The following is a 19,897-nucleotide window of genomic DNA, read 5'->3' as shown; positions in this document are numbered from 1 at the left end:
TTGTGACCGTTATTCCTGGTCGCTCCTGGTCATGCTCGGGGGAACAGGGACTCCCCCAATGCCTGCCGGTCCCCTCGGACTAGTTTGTAAACGGCCACTAGATCCCCCCTCAGCCTTCTGTTGTGGAGGCTGAACAGGTTCAGGTCCCGTAGCCTCCTCGTAGGGCCTGCCCTGCTGCCCCCTGATCATACGAGTGGCCTCCTCTGGACCTCTCCATGCTGTCCACATCCCTCCTGAAGTGCGGCGCCCAGAACTGGACGCAGTACTCCAACTGCGGCCTGACCATAGAGGGGGAGGATCACCTCCTTGGACCTGCCTGAAATGCATCTGTGGATGCATGACAAGGTGCGGTTGGCCTTCCTGACCGACCAGCGTCTCCACACTGCCGGCCCATGTTCATCTTGGCATCAGTAATGACTCCAAGATCCTTTTCTGCCTCTGTACTGACGAGAAGGGAGTTCCCCAGCCTGTAGGTATGGTGCCGGTTCTTCCTCCCCAGGTGCATCACTTTGCACTTGTCAGATTGAATCCCATCCTTTTCTCGTCTGCCCATCGCTGTCACCTGTCTAGGTCCGATTGCAGCCTATTCCTCCCTTCTAGCATGCCCACATCCCCCAACATCTTACTGTCGTCAGCAAATTTGAACAGGTGCTTTTTACCCCCTCGTCCAAGTCACTGATGAAGATGTTGAACAGTGCGGGCCGGAGGACCGAGCCCTGGGGGACCCACTGCCCACGTCCCTCCAGGTCGAAAATGACCCGTCCACCACCACTCTCTGGGTGCGGGCCGCCAGCCAGTTGATGACACATCTGACTGTGTGGGTGTCGACACCACAGTCCCCCAGTTTCTTAACGAGAACGGGGTCAAAAGCCTTCTGAAAGTCCAGGAAGACTACATCCACTGCTACCCCTGCATCTAATGATTTGGTGGTCTGGTCGTAGAAGGCCACCGCGTTGGTCTGACAGGACCTGCCTCTAATGAACCCGTGTTGGTTGCCCCTAAGCATAATCTCCCCCGCTGGCCCCTCGTGGACATGTGCCAGGATAATTCTCTCAAAAAGCTTACCCAGGATTGAGGTAAGACTAACTGGCCTGTAGTTCTCCATGTCCTCCTTCCTCCCCTTTTTGAAGATGGGAACCACACTGGCCCTCTTCCAGTCCTCTGGCACCTCACCAGAGCACCACGAGTGCTCGTACAGCCGTGCCAGGGGTCCCGCAATGACCTCAGCTAATCCCCTCAGCACCTTGGGGTGGAGATCGTCTGGACCAGCTGATTTGAATACATCCAGTCCCTGCAGAAGTTCCCTGAGGAGATCTTCCCTGACCCTTGGCCTAGGTGTGCCTCCCCTGGGGCCTGAGCGGGGCCCAGAGGGAGAGTGGCTGTTCCGGTCCCTGCTCAGGAAAATGGAGGCAATTCACATGTGAGATTGTGGATCTTCTTGGTTGAGAAGCCTGAGGTAAAATGCTTTCTTAATTCTTAATCTACTGGCCCCGTCTCACCCGAACAATTTAAATTACAAGAGGCTTGTGTATGTGAAATTATTGGAAGGCGTCTCCTATCCAGTGGATATGCCATACAGGAACTTCCGAGTTGGTCTGGACAAGGCACCCATGTCATCTTTGCTGGGGTTCATTTCCTGGGGAGGAATTGGTGTTAAATGAGGTTTAAATTCCAGCTCTGAACCTCAGGAGCTACGCAAGTTTTAGGTTCATATAAGGGGTCCTCTGCCTTAGATGATTTGTGGAGAGTGATAAGGAACATGCCTAGAAGAGGAGTAGTGAATGTTGAATAAAATAATCCCTTCGCTGCCTTGGACCAAATGCCAGGGGAGCTAAATGGAGGCCTAGGGAGAGAAGAGAGTGTTAGCTGTGGAGCTGGCACTTGACACATGAAATTGCACTTGCCATGGTACATTGAAACGATTCCGGTTTCCAATTCTGCTGCCTTCAGGTAGAAGAGCCACAAAACTAAAGACACTTGCGCAGCAGTAGGGTTGGATGTAGGAGCATCGGTTCCATTGTAGTGATATAATGATGGGCCATTGAGTCCAGCATCCTGTCTCATAGAGTTACTGTGATCTATGATGTGTCAGAGGAAGGTGAACAAAACCACAGTGCACCTGGGCACCGCAGGTGCACAAATATTACATGTTTTAAAGTCCCCAAAGTTTAAGGAATCAGATGTTTAGATATGGTATAGCACTTAAAGCTCTCCTCCCTCCTTTCAGTATTTACAACAGTCCATAATATCTCTGAGTTTGTTGTGTGAAGTAATGTCCTCTCCTGTTCTGCAGCTGGAGGCAGAGCTGAAGTTCCTGAAATCTCAAACTTGCACAGCAGATCAAAGCCTCTTCGTCACCCAGGAGGAACTGAACACTCTCAGGTGAGCTACGTGCAGGGAGTTGTTTCCATTTGCTAAACATTTGGGGAGCGGGGAAGGGACCACCCATGGGTTCGAGACCCTACTCTGCTGAGAGCTATACACAACCATGAAACCAGTCCCTGTGCTGAGGAGCTTGCCATTTAAATGACAACACATTAGCATTTATTATTACATACTTTTCCTTGAAGTGTGTTTCCAGAAAATAATCTTTCTTTACCAACCGACTCCAATCTATGAGCATTTCACCTTGCCGCCTCCTCCTCTTCCCCCCTCCCTCAACAAAAAAAAGCCCTTACAAACCTAAGTCCCTGAAGCCACGAAAAATTTTGAGTCCTCTGATCTTCCCTCTGTCTTGCCTCTTTCTAGCCCTTTCCCCCCTTGGGTCCCTCCACGCTGTTTCTGGAATCTGCCCAAGTCTCTTGCACTCTGTTAATTCATACTGCAGTGGCTCCTTCATCACGTATTCCTCCTATTTACTCGCTTCCCTGTGGACCAGCATTGCTGTTTATGTGTTTGGTTTTTACCGGATCTGGACTTTAGATGCAAGACCTGTTGGCATCCTTGTAGAGGGGCTCAGAATCAGCCTTTTGTGATACTGATGTGCTTCCAGCACTGGAGAAAGAAGAATAGTTCCCTCAGTGTGCTGTTGCAGATGGCAAAGGGATACATGTTGTGATTCAATGAGAGAGAAGTTACAAAACAACATTTCAGCAGAGGATACATAAGCATTTACAAAAGCTACAGTCAAGCTAGACAACCTTTCAGCCTATTTATTAAAGCATTTACAGCTCCTGTTCCAAAGCAGGTGACATAATAAATACGGAGCATGGAAAAGTTCATCTGTGTCCAGAGTGTTTTAATAAGGTTCCTTTTATTCAAACTGAGCAAAATCAGTTAGATCTTGACAACCTGCCTGTTCGATACTGAGCTGATGCAGAGCTTTGGCTGGATGATTTTCCCTCCTCTTAATTCTTTTATATTTTCAGTTCCATCGCTGTAGAAGTATTGCTGCCTCTCAGGCCTGAGAGCAGGAGGTTGCAGCAGGCACGAATTACTGACCTATGTCTTATGAATTTGCTGAACCTTTTTTTTTTTCCTGCAGCTTGTTTTATAGCTTTGCAAGTGCTGCTCAGTATTTGATTGGAAGGTATTTGAAAACCACAAATGTTCAGCTAAGCTATTCCAATGTAACCTAAAGCCATAAACCTAATGTTGGGGACAGACTCCTTGAGAGGCAGTTTTTGCCGATCTTTACAGCAGAGTTTTGAAGGCCCAGCATCTCTCACATCCTGTTTTGAAGAAGATGGACCTGGAAGCCATGCAGTTTTCTTTCCTTCTCCCTATGTTCTTATTTGTGTTTAGTGTTGAAGGTCTAATTTCATTTCCAACATCTCTCAGGCAAGCTGGACCATTCTGAGGCAAGATGTCTGTAGTGCTGCAGGGGTATACAGCATCTCATTGGCAGCAATCAGTTCAAGCCTTCCTTCTGGTTGTTAATGTGCTTCTCTATCAGTAAAACCAGCATCATGTTTGCTGTCTTCTGAGAGCTGGAGGCTTTCATAACATTTCTACAGTAACTCCCCAGTCTCCCTCTCTCTCCTGGTTAGTATGGGCTGCAGCACCCTTTCCATTTAGGAGAAGTTCCAGTCTCTTTATTTTCACCTCCAAGACTCATTATTCAGTGTTTATCTTCATTGAGCAGCATTTGCCATCTATTAGCTGAGCAGCTTCAAGGACGGCAGGAGAAGAAAAACAGCTGGATTTCTACATATTCCAGTTCGTCATTATATTGGTGGCAGATTCCTGACAGTGGGAATGGATCTCCTCTGTCCCATTGTCCATCTTTTCCTGGTCTGGGGCAGAGGTCTCAAATCCATAATAGTGATTGTGTTATAGAGCTGTCCAGCATGTGCTGTACAGAGGTAGCCCCTGAACTTTTCTCCTCTTAGATTACAAGTACCTCCAGTCTGTTTTCAAATGGCACCTGTGGCTGTTAATCCTACAGCTCTGCTTCTTTCTGTTCACAATCCAGCTTACAGTGTCCCAGAAGTGGTCACTTTTCTGAGCCATTTCTAGTGAGAAGCAATGCACTGAAAGCAAAGTGGAAGCTGTGGAACTGGGCACGAGCTGTGGCGGTCCCTAGAAGCACATGCTCCCTGCCTGCTCAAGCCTTAAATCTTCTCCCAGCAGCAAAGATGAAGTTGGTCAAATGTGATAAGTGAAGAAAGGAAGGATTATGTGGGGAAGGAATGGGTAGGGGTGAGACATTGGTTGGTTTGCCCTTCCTCCCTCCCTTCTCCCTGGGAGGGCATTAGAGGAACTCTCCTGGGCGTCTGTACTGCCAGTTCACTTGCATGCTCCTTGTAGGTGGTGTCTCTGCACTTGGGGAAGGCGCTCTTGCTTACTGCCAGAGGAGTCACAGGAGCAAGGAACATGCACGCTACACGTATTCCTTCCCTTAAACAAAATGTTGTCACAAATTCACTGTGGCAGAAAAAAAGATGGAAGAATACAAGCTCTCCAAAGTGGAAATCCCACCTCTGGTGAGGGAAGGTTTTTATGGACCGTAACACATCATTAACCTACACCACGATAGCTTGCTTTTCTGCACTGAGCCCAACCCCTCCAGTTAGTGGCTTTTTTGGTACCTGAGAAATGGAAGGAAAGTAGCAGAAGATGGTGAGAGAAACCTGAAAAGCAGGAAAAGACTGCGCCTCCAGGCGTTTCCATATAAACCTCCCAGTTAAAAGCTAACTTCTGAAAACAAATGCAGGATAGACACAAAGGACAAAGAAATCCACATTAATCCTCTGAATCTGTATTCATGGTCTGTGAGTGAGTGCAGGCTTCTTTTTTTTTTTTTTAATCTTTTGTCTCATTTTTCTTTAGTATGGAAAGTAAATTTTCAAGTGAGAAGCTTGTGAAAGACTTTATCAGTTTTTCTCCTTCAAGAACAATGTGCTCTTCCGTCAGACCTTTTATAACTTTAAATGTGAAATTTTTCCCAGCGTCATTTCTGAGGAGGCAATTAAAGCCAATATTAATACTGCCATTCCTCCCATCTCTCCCTCCCCCATATGCTCCTGTAAATTATATTTCCCGTGGTGTGCTGGTCTTCTAATAGAGGTAATGGTCAAACAATTTGGTTTGCTGACCATGGAGTATGACAAAGTGGACAGAGTTTAGACAACAGCATGTTTTACTGAGCTGTTAATAAATGTGCAAAGGATGCCATTTTATAACCACAAATAAATAAAAATAATGCATTAAGAAAACTTCACTAAAGACTTAAGTGGCAACAGCTGAAGGACCTTTTCAGCTGGAACAAATCTGAACTTTTTCTTTCTGCTGTCAAACAGCAACTCCAGTAAATCCTAAATGTTTTCTATGGATTTAGCAACTGGGTAGAGTTACAGTAATTCAAAAGAAATTCATGTCCTTGCCAATGCCTATTAGTCACAGTTGCTGGAAATCTCTCTGCTCCACTCCTAACACTGTCTCCTTGCCATCTGGATCCTTTAATAGTGGCTTCCCAACACATACATTTTCTGCTCCATTCGATAGTTTCCTCTTCTGTGATAGCTTCTCCACATGGCAGGGCCCTCTTCACAGATGGGGCATGCTGTGAGAGATGCCCTAAGCAACGGTACCCACAGTATTTGCAAGTGTTTTAGAAGTATAAATCAGGGCAATAGGGGAGAAGAATAGGGCCATCTTTTAATTCTCCTGGAATGAACTGGACTCAGAGAATTTCTAAAGGGAGGAGTTATCTAGCTGTCCTTAACATTTTCCATAGATGCTCTGATGATGACGTTACTGAGTATTTATTGGGCAAATTATATTTGCTTAGAAGGGCAAATGTTTTTCTTGGGCATGTAGGGTTTTTTCCATTATTTTGGTCCCTTCTACGTTGGGCCTTACACCTGTGCTCTCTCTGGGTGAGCAGCACCTCGATGCTCCCATCTAGACAGCACTGGAGACACTTGTGAGGACAGCCTATTGGCAACAGATACACAGGTCAGAGTAGGTGCAAGTCCTCTGTGATCTTGGGCTAACCAAATGTCTCCCCAGGGCCTGGGAAGGCAGCTTGAAACAGCGCTGTGATTGTACTGCCTCCTTTTCTGGGTTATTTAATTCTGCTGTATGTGCTGCAGGAAAATCCTTTTTGAGATTTGAAGCAATCTTGTCAAGAGTTTAAATGTTTTCGTGTTTTCAAACCTCTCTTCAAAGAGCGAATTGGTAGATTTTCAGAAGTGAATCCCAATGATTTTTCCTGCAACAGGAAAGTTCAGTGTTTTATAGCATCAGTATTTTACAGAGCAACTGATATTTCTTCTTTCTTGCATGGAAAACTGCTTTTAAAACAGACGCCAGTCTTCATTCTAAGCTAGACATTGAATTGACAGGTGACTGTACTTTGCCCTGGCCCCTCTTTCATTTACTTTCTCTTGTTCATCATATGATTCTGCCTTGAATTGTTCTCTCTACCCTAAAGCACCTATAGAGACTATCCACCAAGGAGGTGCAATTGCTATGTAAAATATTGAGACTTCAGACTTGGGTGTAAAATGGGTACCACTATATCTTATTGTTTGCATCTGGTCACGTGGGACACAAGGTTCCCCGCAGATGACCATTGTCCATATGCATACTGGGAAAACTAAATACATCACCGTCTTGGCCCAGTAACTGAGCTTACAGGAAAAATTCTGGTGCTGGCCAAGTACCATCTCATCATTTGCTTGTTGTAACTTAACTACTAACCACAATTGCTTTGCTGTGCTTGTGCATAGATAAGCTCTCCCCTGCCTCTCTCTCTGCCACTGGGAAGTGCTCTCATGGACTGTTTGGGGAAGACCTAGAGAGTTTGTTAATGGGTCTTAACATCCCCACAGCAGAGATCCAGGGCACTTTACTGTGTGAAAAACAGGCCAGGAGAAGAGTGTTCTGTAAATAGCTAAAGCATTAGTGAGTCTCTAGAAATCCCTCTGGCACTAAGAGCGCAATGATGGCCCCAGCTAGCACTGGGGGGGAAAGCAGTTCACCAGGTGGGAAGGAGCAGTACCAACCGAGGGTGGGAATGAGGTTGCACCTTGGTTCCCCGCTGCATTGGAGCAGGTACTGTTGGGTGGTGCGATACCCAAGAGCACAGCTCTCTCTGCAGAAGGAGGCAGAGTGAAAATTAAATGACTGAAAAATTCAAGTAGCTGAACTTTTCATAAGAGAGCAGGTAGGAAATCTCACTCAAGGACCAGGGCTGGGAGCAACGCTTGGACTGTGCTGCAAAACGTCACTGGCTGCAACATAGATATTCTGAACACACAGTCTCTACCCTGACAAAACATCACAATTATATCAAGCACCAGCCCTCTCCAGGCAAGAAATTAAGGGTAGGAACAAGTTATTAAATCTTAAAAATACAGAATGAGAACTACATAAATATAATGTCTTCAAACTAATCCAGTTACAGCTTGATCCATTCTGAAAGCCTGCTCTTTCCTGAGGTTCCTCTGTTGGATAGTAGAAGGTGGCAGAAGGGCTTAGCTGAAAAACACAATGCAGAGGGCAGAAACGCCACCTGCTTGGAGAGGATGGGTGGTAAAGGTAGATTTCAGAGAGGACTTGAGCCAAAATACACTATGTTGAGCATGGGGGATGTCTGGGAATCCTGTGCTTCTGATCCTGACCTTTTAATAGCTGCTGTTTTCTGTTTCCTTGTTTTATATTTCCTTGGAAAAAAGGTCTGTGTTCCCCTGGCATGTTTTGCAAACCATTCAGAACTCACAGTTAAAAGCACAAAATGCATTTTGAGTTTCCAGTTTTCCCACCCTCCTCTTTCTTGTGCTTCTTTAATAGCCCACCTCTGCCTCTTAATATCTGCACTCTTTATATGCGTCTTTCTGAACTGATCAAATGCTCTCCTTATCTGCTTGGACAATTTCAGTAGCTAGTCGTCCGCAGCTTGTAACTAACTATTCCTATGGCTGAAAACGACTCTCAAGCCTGCTATACTTTCTGAGAATGACCAGCAGGGGGCACCCGGACAAATACTTTAAACACCAACTAAAATAACTCAAAACCTATGGTGGTGCAACACAGTGATTTCAAGTAAAGATGGTTAGAAGCTGCCAGATTCTCTGGAGAAGTTTTGCAGGCATTTTTCCTTTATAGATGTGGCAGAAGGCCTGACTTTAGGGTGATGTGCACATGAAGATTTGCCATATCACAACCTTTTGTGGAAGAATTAAGCACTTAAGCTGTTAATGGTTTCTGTGTAATGGACATGGAAATATCATTCACTCTTTTTCCAGCAGTGAAATATACCTAATAGGTACATTGATAATCAAAATCTAATTTTCACTGATGTGAATAAATATTATTAAATAGAATAATTAACTATTTTCTGTCTCTCTCAAAAAAAAAAAAATCATAAAAAAGCAAAAATATCTAGAAAGCTAGATCCAGAACCTCACATGGGTCCATGTTTGTTGTGTGGTAAGTGCAAGAAATGCAAAGTACAAGGTTGCTGTCTATTGTCATAATATCTTTCTAAAAATACAAATGGAAAAGTTATACAAAAGCAAAGAGCAGTAGGAGTTTGTACATGTATGTGACATGGCCAAGGTCATGCTGTTGCCATAGGAGCTGTAAGCGTTGAATTTCCTAACTATTTATGTCTTAACGTTGCATTGTTAATGGTGCAATAGCATGGCTTTGTGCACTCAATGAGTGTGGTGTTCACAACAGGAAGACTATTTTGTAAATGGTGTATGACTTGGTTCATCGATCCACCCTCATTGTGCTCTTTGTAGTGGCAGGACTATACCAGGGACAGCACACTGGGGGTTGCAATGTCTTATTATTTTTTCCCCCTCCCTCTTTACAGGCTGAAGATCGAAGAGCTGGAAGCTGAGCGAGGCAGACTGGAAGAGGAGAATAAGTGTTTAGAAATGAAATTGGAGAAGCTAACGCTTCAGGTAAGGGACAGGACCATGTTCAGGGAGACAGTGGTCAAGCTTAGAGAGCTTGGCATTGTCCAGGCTTGCCAGATGTGCTGACAGACTGTCAGATATGCCTGTGACTGGACATATCCTTCCACTGCAGTATGGGCAAAAGATCTTGTTGGAAGCCCATGCTAAGCCAACCCCATGTACTTTATCTGTGTACCAGCTTGCAACATGGCTGTTTGAGCATCTGTCTAGTCACATAAGATCTGAAGCTTTTTCCAGTGTTCCTGGTTAGGAGCCTCCCAACCCTTACATGTCTAGGCAGACTCTACCCCCATAACACCCTTGCTGCAGCTGTACTGGCAGCAGAAGCTGCAGTGTTCACAGGGCTCCTGTCTTTGCTAACATTACAGCAGGTTGGTAACAGTGACTGAGCTGTAGTTACACCACAGCTTCCACCATTGTCACCACTAATGGAAAGCAAAGCTCACAAGTTTGACCTGGTCTGGTAGGAATGATCCAAATCAGGATATGGTGGTGGGGTTGGAAAGCATGGTGGCATATTCAAGGGACAAGGAGGAGGAAGGCATGAAACCAGACACTTTGAATGGTAAAAGAGCTGGAGGCTTGATTGCACCATGGTACTGCAGGCTGTCCTCGTCATTACCTTATTACTGAGGCAGACACTTCTCTGTCGCACAAGCAAGAGCTTCAGCTTTTCATTTTGGATAGGGCAGTGAAATCCCACTCTCCCCGATGGAGTGCAGGGGGAGTGCACAGCAGCGGAGGGCACCAATCCCACTGTTTGCTCTCACTTCTCTGACACTCTTGCTCTGTGTAAGAAGGGGGCTGGAGAGAGGAGAGTTGTTAAAGGCTTTTTAAGCATTTCCGGCTTGAAAGAAGCTGGAGTGAACAAGAACCTGAGCTGGTCTGTTTTTAATCAAAGCCCATCCTGCTCTGAGCGGTGTTATCTCTCCCTGCTGTTCTCTCAGCATTGTTGCATTGCATTCTTTTAATTTTTCTTTCTCTTTTTCTTTCTTTCCTTTTCTTTCTCCACCCCCCCCCCCCTTCCTTTTTTGTGTAAATTACTTCATGGTAGAAAACCCGCAGTTTTGAAATTACCCAGATTTCAGACAGACCATTGATTTTATCTTGACACCTATTAGAGGGAAATCAAATCTCTTTTTTTATTACCAATTCCTGGAGACGGAGGAAGTGACAGCTTTGATAAAGCAGGGAGCCGAGAGCTGCTGAGCGCCTCTGCTGAGCCACGTTTAGCACAAAACCTGTCACCCGGCTCTCCTTTAATTGGGTTTCAGTCATCAGGAGGAGATGAAAGCATTGGGTTTTGTGTTCGGATGCTCGGGTCTCCAATGTACACAACAGCAGCTTTGGTTCCAGAGCAGGTTACAACTCATTTAAGTCGTATTTAATCTGTTGCTGTTGTCTCCAAATGACTGCTGGCTCACTGCACTAGGCCGGCACAGTCCTGAGCACAGTTAATTCTCCAACTTGTGAAAAAACCTATGCTGTTTATGACTAGCATCAGCTATAGCCCCTGATGGCTATGAACACCAGACTTTTAAGGTGTCTCCTGCAGCAGGAAGGCTCCAAGCCTTCCTTATGTTTTTGCTAATTGTTCCATTCCTTATGTGATTTTGTGTGTGTGGTCATTTTGGTAGCAGCCTTAGAGTAAATATGATAGAAAATGCAAGACTTGGGAGCAGGATATCAACACAGCAGTCTTTATGTTGCAGTGTAACCACTTGCATCTCGGGTAACCAGGGTTGTGGGAACACAGTGACAGTTCTACTCTTTGCAGGCAACAGACCTAGGCTCAAATTCAAACAGATAGATAGAACTTCTCTCGGAAGCTACTGGCCTGTATTGCAGTGACTTGTAGCAGTGGCACTTCCCAGAGCCACAGAACTTGATGAATGGGGTAGTGTGTATTAGGGCTTTCTGAGGGGTCTAAAAAGTAAAAGGAATGATTCAGTGATGGAAAAGGTGTGAGGAAGAAAGGACCAGCCAGGACCCCCCTTTCCAGAAAGGAGAAACTAGACTTGCCCCTTGGAGGGGAGTTGGAAGGTGGGATTGTGTTAACCAGAATCTTGGTTCTAGATCAGAAGAGCTGTTGTTTGGTATGATTCAGTTGGTGGACACTGCACAATAAATGGAAATAATAGAAAAACTGGGACTCAGAAGTGACCTCAGGTTAAGTATAGATGGAAGTCCCTTCAGGAACCTGCGTATTTAGTTGTTCCAGCTCCACCTACCCTAGGATGATAAAGAGTGCGAGTCTCAGAGGGGAAGAGAAGGTATTCAGAATGGGAAGCCAAAGGAAGTCCCCAAGGCACTCATTGCAAATGGACAGTTTGTAGTGGAGAAGGAGTTCCTGGAAAGTAAGTGGTCTGAAGAGAAGAGATGTTGCGGGGGCAGGGGGTGAGTGCCACAGATGGAACATCTGGAAGAAGGAGGACCCTGAGACCAGATCAAGTCAATAGGCTGTATCGAGCCAGAATAGTAGGATGGACCTGAGGCTCCTGGGTGCTAAAGCAAACAAAGGTGTCTCTGAACAGCAGTACAAGAGACACACTTTGTTCATATCTTAGAAATATGGATGTCTGCTTCCCCCGTAGCAGAAAGCAGATGAGGAGAAATGGAGAAAACTCTAAGTTAATTCCTTGGCACTTGAGATTTCCTCTACAGGAGCTGCTTATTTTAGGGGCTCTGCAGCATGAATCCTGAGATGATGTGAATATTTATCCCTGCCCACCCAGCTGCGTGGTCAAGTTTTCAGAACTCCTCTGAGAGGAAAATACAGCCCTAATAATGGAGATTTTTGCATTTGTCCCTTGACTGCTAAGTCCCTAGCCAAGCCAGAGCTTAAATTACATTTCCTATAAACACTTCTATTGACTCCAGGTGCTACTGTAGATTTGGTTCTGTACTGATGAACCCCATTTAATATGAGTCACTTAGCAATTCATCTCTTCAATCACGTTGTTCTCGGAGAATATGTTGGGAAAAGGTCATTCTGCACTTGAATGGAGTCACTGGAACGTTCCCAGGTTGGTCTATTATGTATTCCAGGGGTGAGGTACTGAGGAAAGGAAGGATTAAAATCACTTTCCTTCTTCTTTGAAAGAAGAGAGAGAAAGCAGAGAAAATAGTGAGGTCGCAAATAACTCTTTTTAAAAATATATATGTTACTGAGTTGAATGTCCCAGTCGAAATCACAGACTTGACGAAAAGTAAAGATCAAAGCCAATACAGGAGTGAAAGAGGTAGGGAAACGATGACAGAGTAAGAAGACAAATCTGTGGCGGATCTTAATCTTCCTTTAAGTATAATGAGCTAAACTGTAGTTGGAGTGAAAGATTGGACTGCAGCACATAAAAGGCATTATGGAGAGGTACAGAGCTTGCCATTATGGCAGCGTAAGGCATGGGGAATGTGTGCGAGACAGGGTGTAATTCAGACCAGTTCATAAACTCTCTGCAGGCAACTCAGACTGTAGGGGACTTCTCCAAATTTCTGAGTTAAGACCCATCAAGGTTTGACTTTGTTGACAACTTCAGGTTTTTTTTTTTTAAATGGTCAGGGCATATTGTGAACTATGTGACCCTCACTTTCTGGACAGGTGTGTACTTCAAAAACTGCTTTTGCATTAGTAAGCATGTGATTTTACCCCCCGAGTCTGATATTAGCAAGTAAAGACACAGAGATATTGATGACTATCTGCAGCAGTGTATATAACATCTGACATCTCTTCGTATTCTCGGCTTGCATGGGGACAGCTTGAATTATGGCTGGAGGCTCCATCCACCTCAATACCCCTCCTCTTCCAACACCCCCTTGGCTCCTGACACCTAGCTGCAGGCTGTATTGATTTTCTTTCACGCCTATAAAGACTGTAGCATGGTTATTGCTCACTGCTCAGATCTTTACGGCTAGTAAAAACCTCAGATTACAAAAACACACGAGATGTTGGGGATGTAGGGAGATGATAGCCCCTCCATGGCCACCTCCTGTTGCCCAAGACCCATCCAACTGACAGCATACGAATGTGGCAGTGGACATTAGTCCATCTGTGGAAGCAGCAGGGGCAGTCGGTCACAGACGGGTTTGACGGTTTCCACACCAGCAGTAGCCGTTTTCTCTGTAGTGACTCCTGCTGGCAGGGGAGGCAGGCTTGCTGCCCCGACTGTCCTTTTCTTCTCGTGGGCAGGCTGTTGATGGCACCCCAGTGGCTTTCTTGATGAATTGCCTGAAACGCTCCGAGTTATCCTTCCCCCGGTTCGTCGGGGTGGATGCAGCTCGAAGCCAGGAACAAAAGCAAATGATCAAATCAGTGCTTTTCGGATAAAGTAGGAGGAAAGACTTCTGAAGAGCGCTCAATTAGCATTTATTACTGTGAGGAGCCTTGTGTTTACAGGCGACCAAGCGGATGTGAAGTGTTCCTTATGCAAATACCACTCTCCTGCCTTTCCTGCTCTCCTCAGCTCTTGGAGTTGAAGGAGAAGAGATTCTTCAAGTTTGGCTGCTTCAAGGAAGATTGATTAAAATCAGCTGCAGTTTGACTTAATTGGATCCATATGCTTGGAGAGGGAGCTTGACTAGTTAGAACTTCTTGTAATTAGTTCACAGCTGGTTGGTGAGAAAAACAAAACTCCAGTTACAGCTCAGAGAAGTGGATCTGTAAAGAGAAAGAACAACATCTCCCTGTCTTTTTTGCTCATAAATTTCCAGGCTCTGAAAATTGTCTAGTCCTGTAACCAGTCTGAAATTGATTCCTCTGGGTGCATGCATCTGTGTGTAAAGCAAGCTGTACTGGGTGATTTCCACCCCCCCCCTTTTGTTTTGGAGTGCGAGGAATCAAATACAGTTGAAATAGAAATGGAGGCTGACAGTCAAGGAAACCTGAGTGCATTTCTCAGAGAAAACAGAAGAGGTGTGTAGGCTGGTCTGCAGTACTTCTGACTGTCTCTGATTCTAAGTTTGCCAAGAAGCTGTGAGGAGAATGATTGCAGAGCAGACAGTCATCCTGTCTGACAGTCCCCCAGTAGTAGGGGTAAGAAGTAATTGTATTTGTTTAGGTTCCCTACTAATATGTGGCATAATAGAGCCAAATATGCAATGATAAAATTGTAATAGCCGCTAATAGCTGGTAATGTAATTGAGGATGATAATTATCCGGGGTTAAGAGAAAGCGGTGTTCTGACAACCATCTTTGGCCAGGAGGGGGACTGCCATTTGATGTGCTTCTCAGTAGTGAGGGTGGACAGTCAGAAGGGCTTCAAGGGGGCGACATCACTCAGTAAGTTGGAGCCTCTAAAGCTTCATCCAGAGCAGGATTTGGGTCTCGTCTCCATGGGAGAAACTGCCTGGGATCACTCCTTGCTTGGCTGCTCTCTCCGGGAATGAAAGCCATTTGTTCCAGAGTAAGAGCACTTTTAATTTTGAAGTGCAGTGCTTGTGCAGAGAACTGTGCTGGAATAGACTATTCTATAATAACTAGTTAGCTTCTCCTCGGCAAAGATTATACTAGGTCATTCTTAGCTGTTCGGTAGCACATGCAATCAGTCATGTTCTTCAGGACACATCTGCACACAGACTCACCATTGCAGGCAGTGGCACACTCACCCATGCCTCATCACTTACTCGGTGGGGAGCTGTGTCCTCACATTCATGCGGCACTGAAGGAGGGGGAATGAGCACTGCTGAGAATCTGCCTGGAGTACCACATAAACATGGCTACACTGCTTCCAGCTGGGGAAGAAGTGTGCGCAGGCAGTCCAGTGCATCGCTGTATAAACAATTAAACATGTGCTAAGTTAAAATCCCTGGCTCCTTTCAGGCTTTAAATGGAGCATCTTTGCCTATGAGAGAATAGAAAGTGCCTCATCTGCTTCATGCTTCCAGAGCATGTTAATTAGCATGCGTTAGCTAACACCTTCTAACAACATGCCTTTGCATCCTGGGCTAATCAAAGCCTATCTGCCTGGTGGTGCGTGAGCACGCCCTCATTAGTTTTGTAACAGAATTTTCTCCCTGGCTTAAATCCTCTGCAGGGACGGTGGGGCTCTCATGCTCTGCAAATAAAATCAGGTGAAGGAGGGGGGCAGGAGAGGACTCTAGTTCACTGTCCTTGGCCTTTCCTCCCCAGAAGACCAGTGCTCACAATCTGGGATCCATTCTGCCCCAGAGTTGTCTTTTTCCCATTTCTACCTTTCTGTTCCCCAGCTGCCCTGCACTTCTGTGCCTGCCTGGCTTCCCTGTACTTCTGGCAGCTGGAAGGTTGGTACTTGCCACTAAACCAAAGCATGGAGTCCCCTGTCCCTTCCCTAGGGGATGCAAGCATCAGGGGAACATTTCTCCTCTTTAAGCATTAATGACTCATGTAGTTAGGTCTTCACCAGCCAGGCAGCAACTAGCTTGGAGTTAAGAGCCTGAGGCAAAGTTGAGGTCACTTAACAGTCTAACTGTTCATTATGTGACCAGTGAAGAATGATGAATTAATCATTTACACAGTTATAAAACTCAAAGGGACAGTGGCAACCTTTCAAGGTCTCCTAATTGACCTATTAAATAATCCTGAGTCCCATTTCTTAGCCTTCCTTGATGCCATTTCTTTTATTAACCGTCTTTCTTTCCCCTTTGTTCCTTCTTACTTGCTTCCACTCCTTGTGAGTCTCCATTGCACAGTGTGACCCCAGTGGAGGCCTCCATTGGGCTGTGGTTCCAGTCTCCATTTCCCCTCTCAGACCAGGACTTCTTGGATGCAGGAGTGACTGGTGCAGGCTGCAAGGATCTTCCCTTGAGATCCCAAATAGGATGGCATTTTGGCTAAGGTGTCTTGCTGGCACAGCTGCTTATGTGTGTGGTCCATGAGGATTTAATTACAAGGTGGAATAGGGGCAGAGTAAAAATAAAAACAATTAAGCAGAAAAATGCAGGTACAACTCATACTCAAGACTGGTGCTACCAGAATGGTGTATGACCAGTTTAGTCCTACTGACATCCAGTAAACTGCATCCAATTACACCCTGTGGAGATGGCCCCTGATGCTCCAGTCCACTGTGTTGCCTCCCAGAACCTTTGCTGGACACGGCAGACTTCTCACTTGCCACGTACAGACAAAAGTCCCTTTGGAGTATAACCTCCTGCACTAGGTCATGTCCTAATGCAAATGGTCTCTCAGTTCCATTGAAACCACAAAATGAATATGAGTCACCAATGTGATGTTGCAGTTGGTAAAGCGAGCAAAACTCTGGTTTGCATCCACAGGTGCTCTGTAAGCAAATCCCAGGATGTCATCCTCCAGCTGTACTCGGCCTTGGTGAGGCCGCAGCTGGAGTACTGTATCCAATTCTGGGTCCCACAATTTAAAAAGGATGTGGAGAAACTTGAGAGAGTCCAGAGGGGAGCCACGTGCATGATCAGAGGGCAGGAGAACAAGCCTTATGATGAGAGGCTGAGAGCTATGGGACTCTTCAGCCTGGAGGGACCTGGTGGCAGCCTATAAGTATATAAGGGGTGTGCATCAGGACCTGGGGGAACGCCTCTTCACCAGAGCGCCCCAAGGGATGACGAGGTCCAACGGTCACAAACTCCTCCAAGACCATTTCAGGCTGAACATAAGGATGAAGTTCGTTACTGTCCGGGCCCCAGACTGGACCAGACTGCCGCCAGAGGTGGTGCAAGCACCTATTATGGACTCCTTTAAGAGACATTTGGATGTTTATCTTGCTGCGATCCTGCCCGTGGGGCAGGGAGCTGGACTTGATGATCTTCTGGGGTCCCTTCCAGCCCTGATGTCTATGAATCTATGAAATTGGTAGTGCCCATTAACACCACCCTTGGTTCAAGCTAAACTGTGTCTGAGACAAAATAACGTGCTCAAAATGCTAAGTGGCTTATGTGGTTTATCTGTCTGTTTCCTCAGGCATATGCTCTTTGCCATGAAATATTTGATGTAAGCAGTTAGTTGTGTCACAGGCATCTGGAGATTTGCATTTTCAATTCACAGCCTCCTTGAAAGTGTATTTTCAGGTGTTTGATGCTACCCTAACCCTGTATAAACAGTCTCCTTGTGGCCTGAGTGCTACTTACAGTCTCTCTAGCAGTACGATTGTGCTAAGAGGCATGTGAGTTTGTATCACATGCTTTAGGGCAAAGGGCTCACTTCTAATTTTGCAGTGAGCCTTATTTCTCTTGCAGAACCCACTGATTACAGCTGCATAGCAAGATTACGTTGTGGTAGTAGCGCATGCTAGCAGGCCTGTGTTGGCTTAATCTAGCTAGTGTGCATAACAACAGTATAGAAGATGCATCAGCACAGGCTTTAACACATGTGATTAACCAGAATCCAAGCTCTCCCAGGTCCCTGGGACATGCTATCACCCATCCTGGCTTCTTAACTGTTGTTGTTAGCTTCATTTTGCTATGTATACATAAAACACAGTGGTGTGGTGGTCTGCCAAAGACAAGCTAGAGCTCTTCTGAAGTGGATTCCATGGCCTGAAGGGAGGGAGAGCTGCCAGTGGATCCCCCCTGCAGCCCACAAAGAAAAGAGGCCCTGGACTCACGCACATGTATGATAGCACTGGGGGCAGATCTAGAACTTCATCCCCAGGGTGCAAGAGGATGGGGTAGAGGGGTATAATTTATTATACGCTTATGATAGCTCCAAGCCTTTGGCTACCTGAGAGATCAGATTATTTGGAGGATCTGGCAAAAATGTCTGCACGTGAGATCTCAATGCAGCAGGGCTCAGAATTGAAGGGGAGTGTAAACTTGCTTTGGGATAAGGAAGTATTTGAAGGCCAAAAGACAGTTGGGATGGTGCTGATTTGCTTCAAGATAAGCAGAGTTCAATTATTAGGCTCAAACCTGCCAATCTGAGGTTGAAAGAGAAGCCTGTAGCCTCATATGGGCCCCTTGGAACATGATGTACGAACCAGATGTCTAATAAATCAAGGACTCCCACTCCAGACTTGCTAATGTTTGTTAACATCAGGGACTAGAAATGCACAGGGATGCACAATTGCGCAGTGAAATTTTAACAACACACGCTGCCTTTTTTTAGAATTACGCACACTGAATATTAAATCCCGGAAGTTCCCCATTGCACTGCCAAAGCCAACACCAACTTGTTTACTTCATGCAGCACCTTTCTGGAATTTATTCAGACCCTGATTAACATTCACGTAATACATTTAACATAACAAAAATACATAATAAATTTATTAACATTCTTCCAGTATCTTGGAGAGCATCAGCGGTTTTTCGAGCAGCTCACAGACATGAAAAGGTCACTGCACTTAATGCACCCACCTGAAGAGATAGCAGTGTCAGAAAGAAGTGACCATCCTGCACTAGTTTATGTGAAAGGCAGGGAAGGGCAAGAGTAGATCTCTGTGCAAGTACATGTGAATGGGTAGTGCCAGCACAAAGAAAAGGTCCTCAGGCTAGTGCAAGTGAAGAGGCAGCATGGACTGAAAGAGGAAGCCATTGTATGGCATGCCAAGAAGGGTTGCTAGCATCTTTCACATGAACAGAGCCTGCAGGGCATGAAAGCAAGAACACTCCTGGAGGAGTAGCACAGTATGAGGAGGGCTGGTATTTACTTTCTAATGCATGATCACATGGTCAGGTTTAAAATAACTCTTTGCCTTTGCACACAGCAAGGATCAGCAATCCACTAAATCCAGCAATTACTGCATGCGCCAGAGCATTTGGTTCCATCAGAAGCCAGAGTTAGGGGGAGGTCATTTCACTAGAGCATTTGTACAAGGAGGAGAAAAAGGATGCAAGAAGAAATGAACTAAATATTTTCAATAATTGAAGTATTTGAATAGATTTATATTCAGAAAATAAATATATGTAGATTTTTTTAAATGTCCCCCATTACTTAACTATGTGTATTAAATAATACAATTTTAGCAAATATTGAGTACAAAAGGTAGCTCTACTCATATCCTGTAGTTGTGCTCTCAGGTAAAAGCCAAGTTTTAATAAATGACTTCACTTAGGCTGAAGAGAGACTTTACTTTCAAGGATCTCTGATCTCCTGTGCAGCATAATTAAGAAAAAGTAAAGTTTTATAAAATGATGTAAAGATTACAAGAGTGACTGTTCCTTTCTAGTTTTCTGGCATTGCTATCTAGCATCTGAAGTTAAGAATTAGTTTTCAGTTATTCTTTTCGCATTTTTTATTATTCCTTTGCTGTTTTGAATTTCTGGTGTCATGCCACAAAGACAAAATAATGTCATTTGAAACCTTAGGGAAAATAACATTTAGGAAGGTTTATTTAATTGTATTTTTTCCTTGGTTTCAATGAAAAAACACAGCTTCCAGAAGAAGCCACAATCCTGTCTAAATGTAGCATTTAGTTTTCAGTTGCTTTGATATCAGTTCAGCCTTAGTTTGATGACCATATTACTTATGTATTTTTGACCATATAATTCAGAAGAAATCACCATTCCTTCCAGTTCTTGTCTTAGCTACTTTTTCTGTTGGGTTTTGGTTTGATCACTTTTTTTTTTTTGCTGCTGATACAGGA

General features: G+C 45.0%; 1 protein-coding gene across 5 annotated transcripts in view; it reads left to right on the top strand.

Annotated features, from left to right (window-relative positions):
• Positions 1-19,897, top strand: part of MAD1L1 (MAD1 mitotic arrest deficient like 1) — a 582,466-nt gene that overhangs the window by 333,196 nt on the left and 229,373 nt on the right. For all 5 annotated transcript variants that reach the window (XM_019512951.1, XM_019512948.1, XM_019512950.1 and 2 more), the window contains 2 exons: positions 2,294-2,382; positions 9,269-9,359. In XM_019512951.1, coding sequence (XP_019368496.1) covers positions 2,294-2,382; positions 9,269-9,359 — 180 coding nt within the window. The remainder of the gene's footprint in view (positions 1-2,293; positions 2,383-9,268; positions 9,360-19,897) is intronic.

Source organism: Gavialis gangeticus, unplaced genomic scaffold (assembly GCF_001723915.1).
Source record: "Gavialis gangeticus isolate Ggan-Ray unplaced genomic scaffold, GavGan_comp1, whole genome shotgun sequence".
Classification (NCBI taxonomy): Eukaryota; Metazoa; Chordata; order Crocodylia; family Gavialidae; genus Gavialis; species Gavialis gangeticus.
The sequence above is the reverse complement of the archived record's forward strand: the minus strand, read 5'-3'. Positions and strand labels throughout refer to the sequence as shown.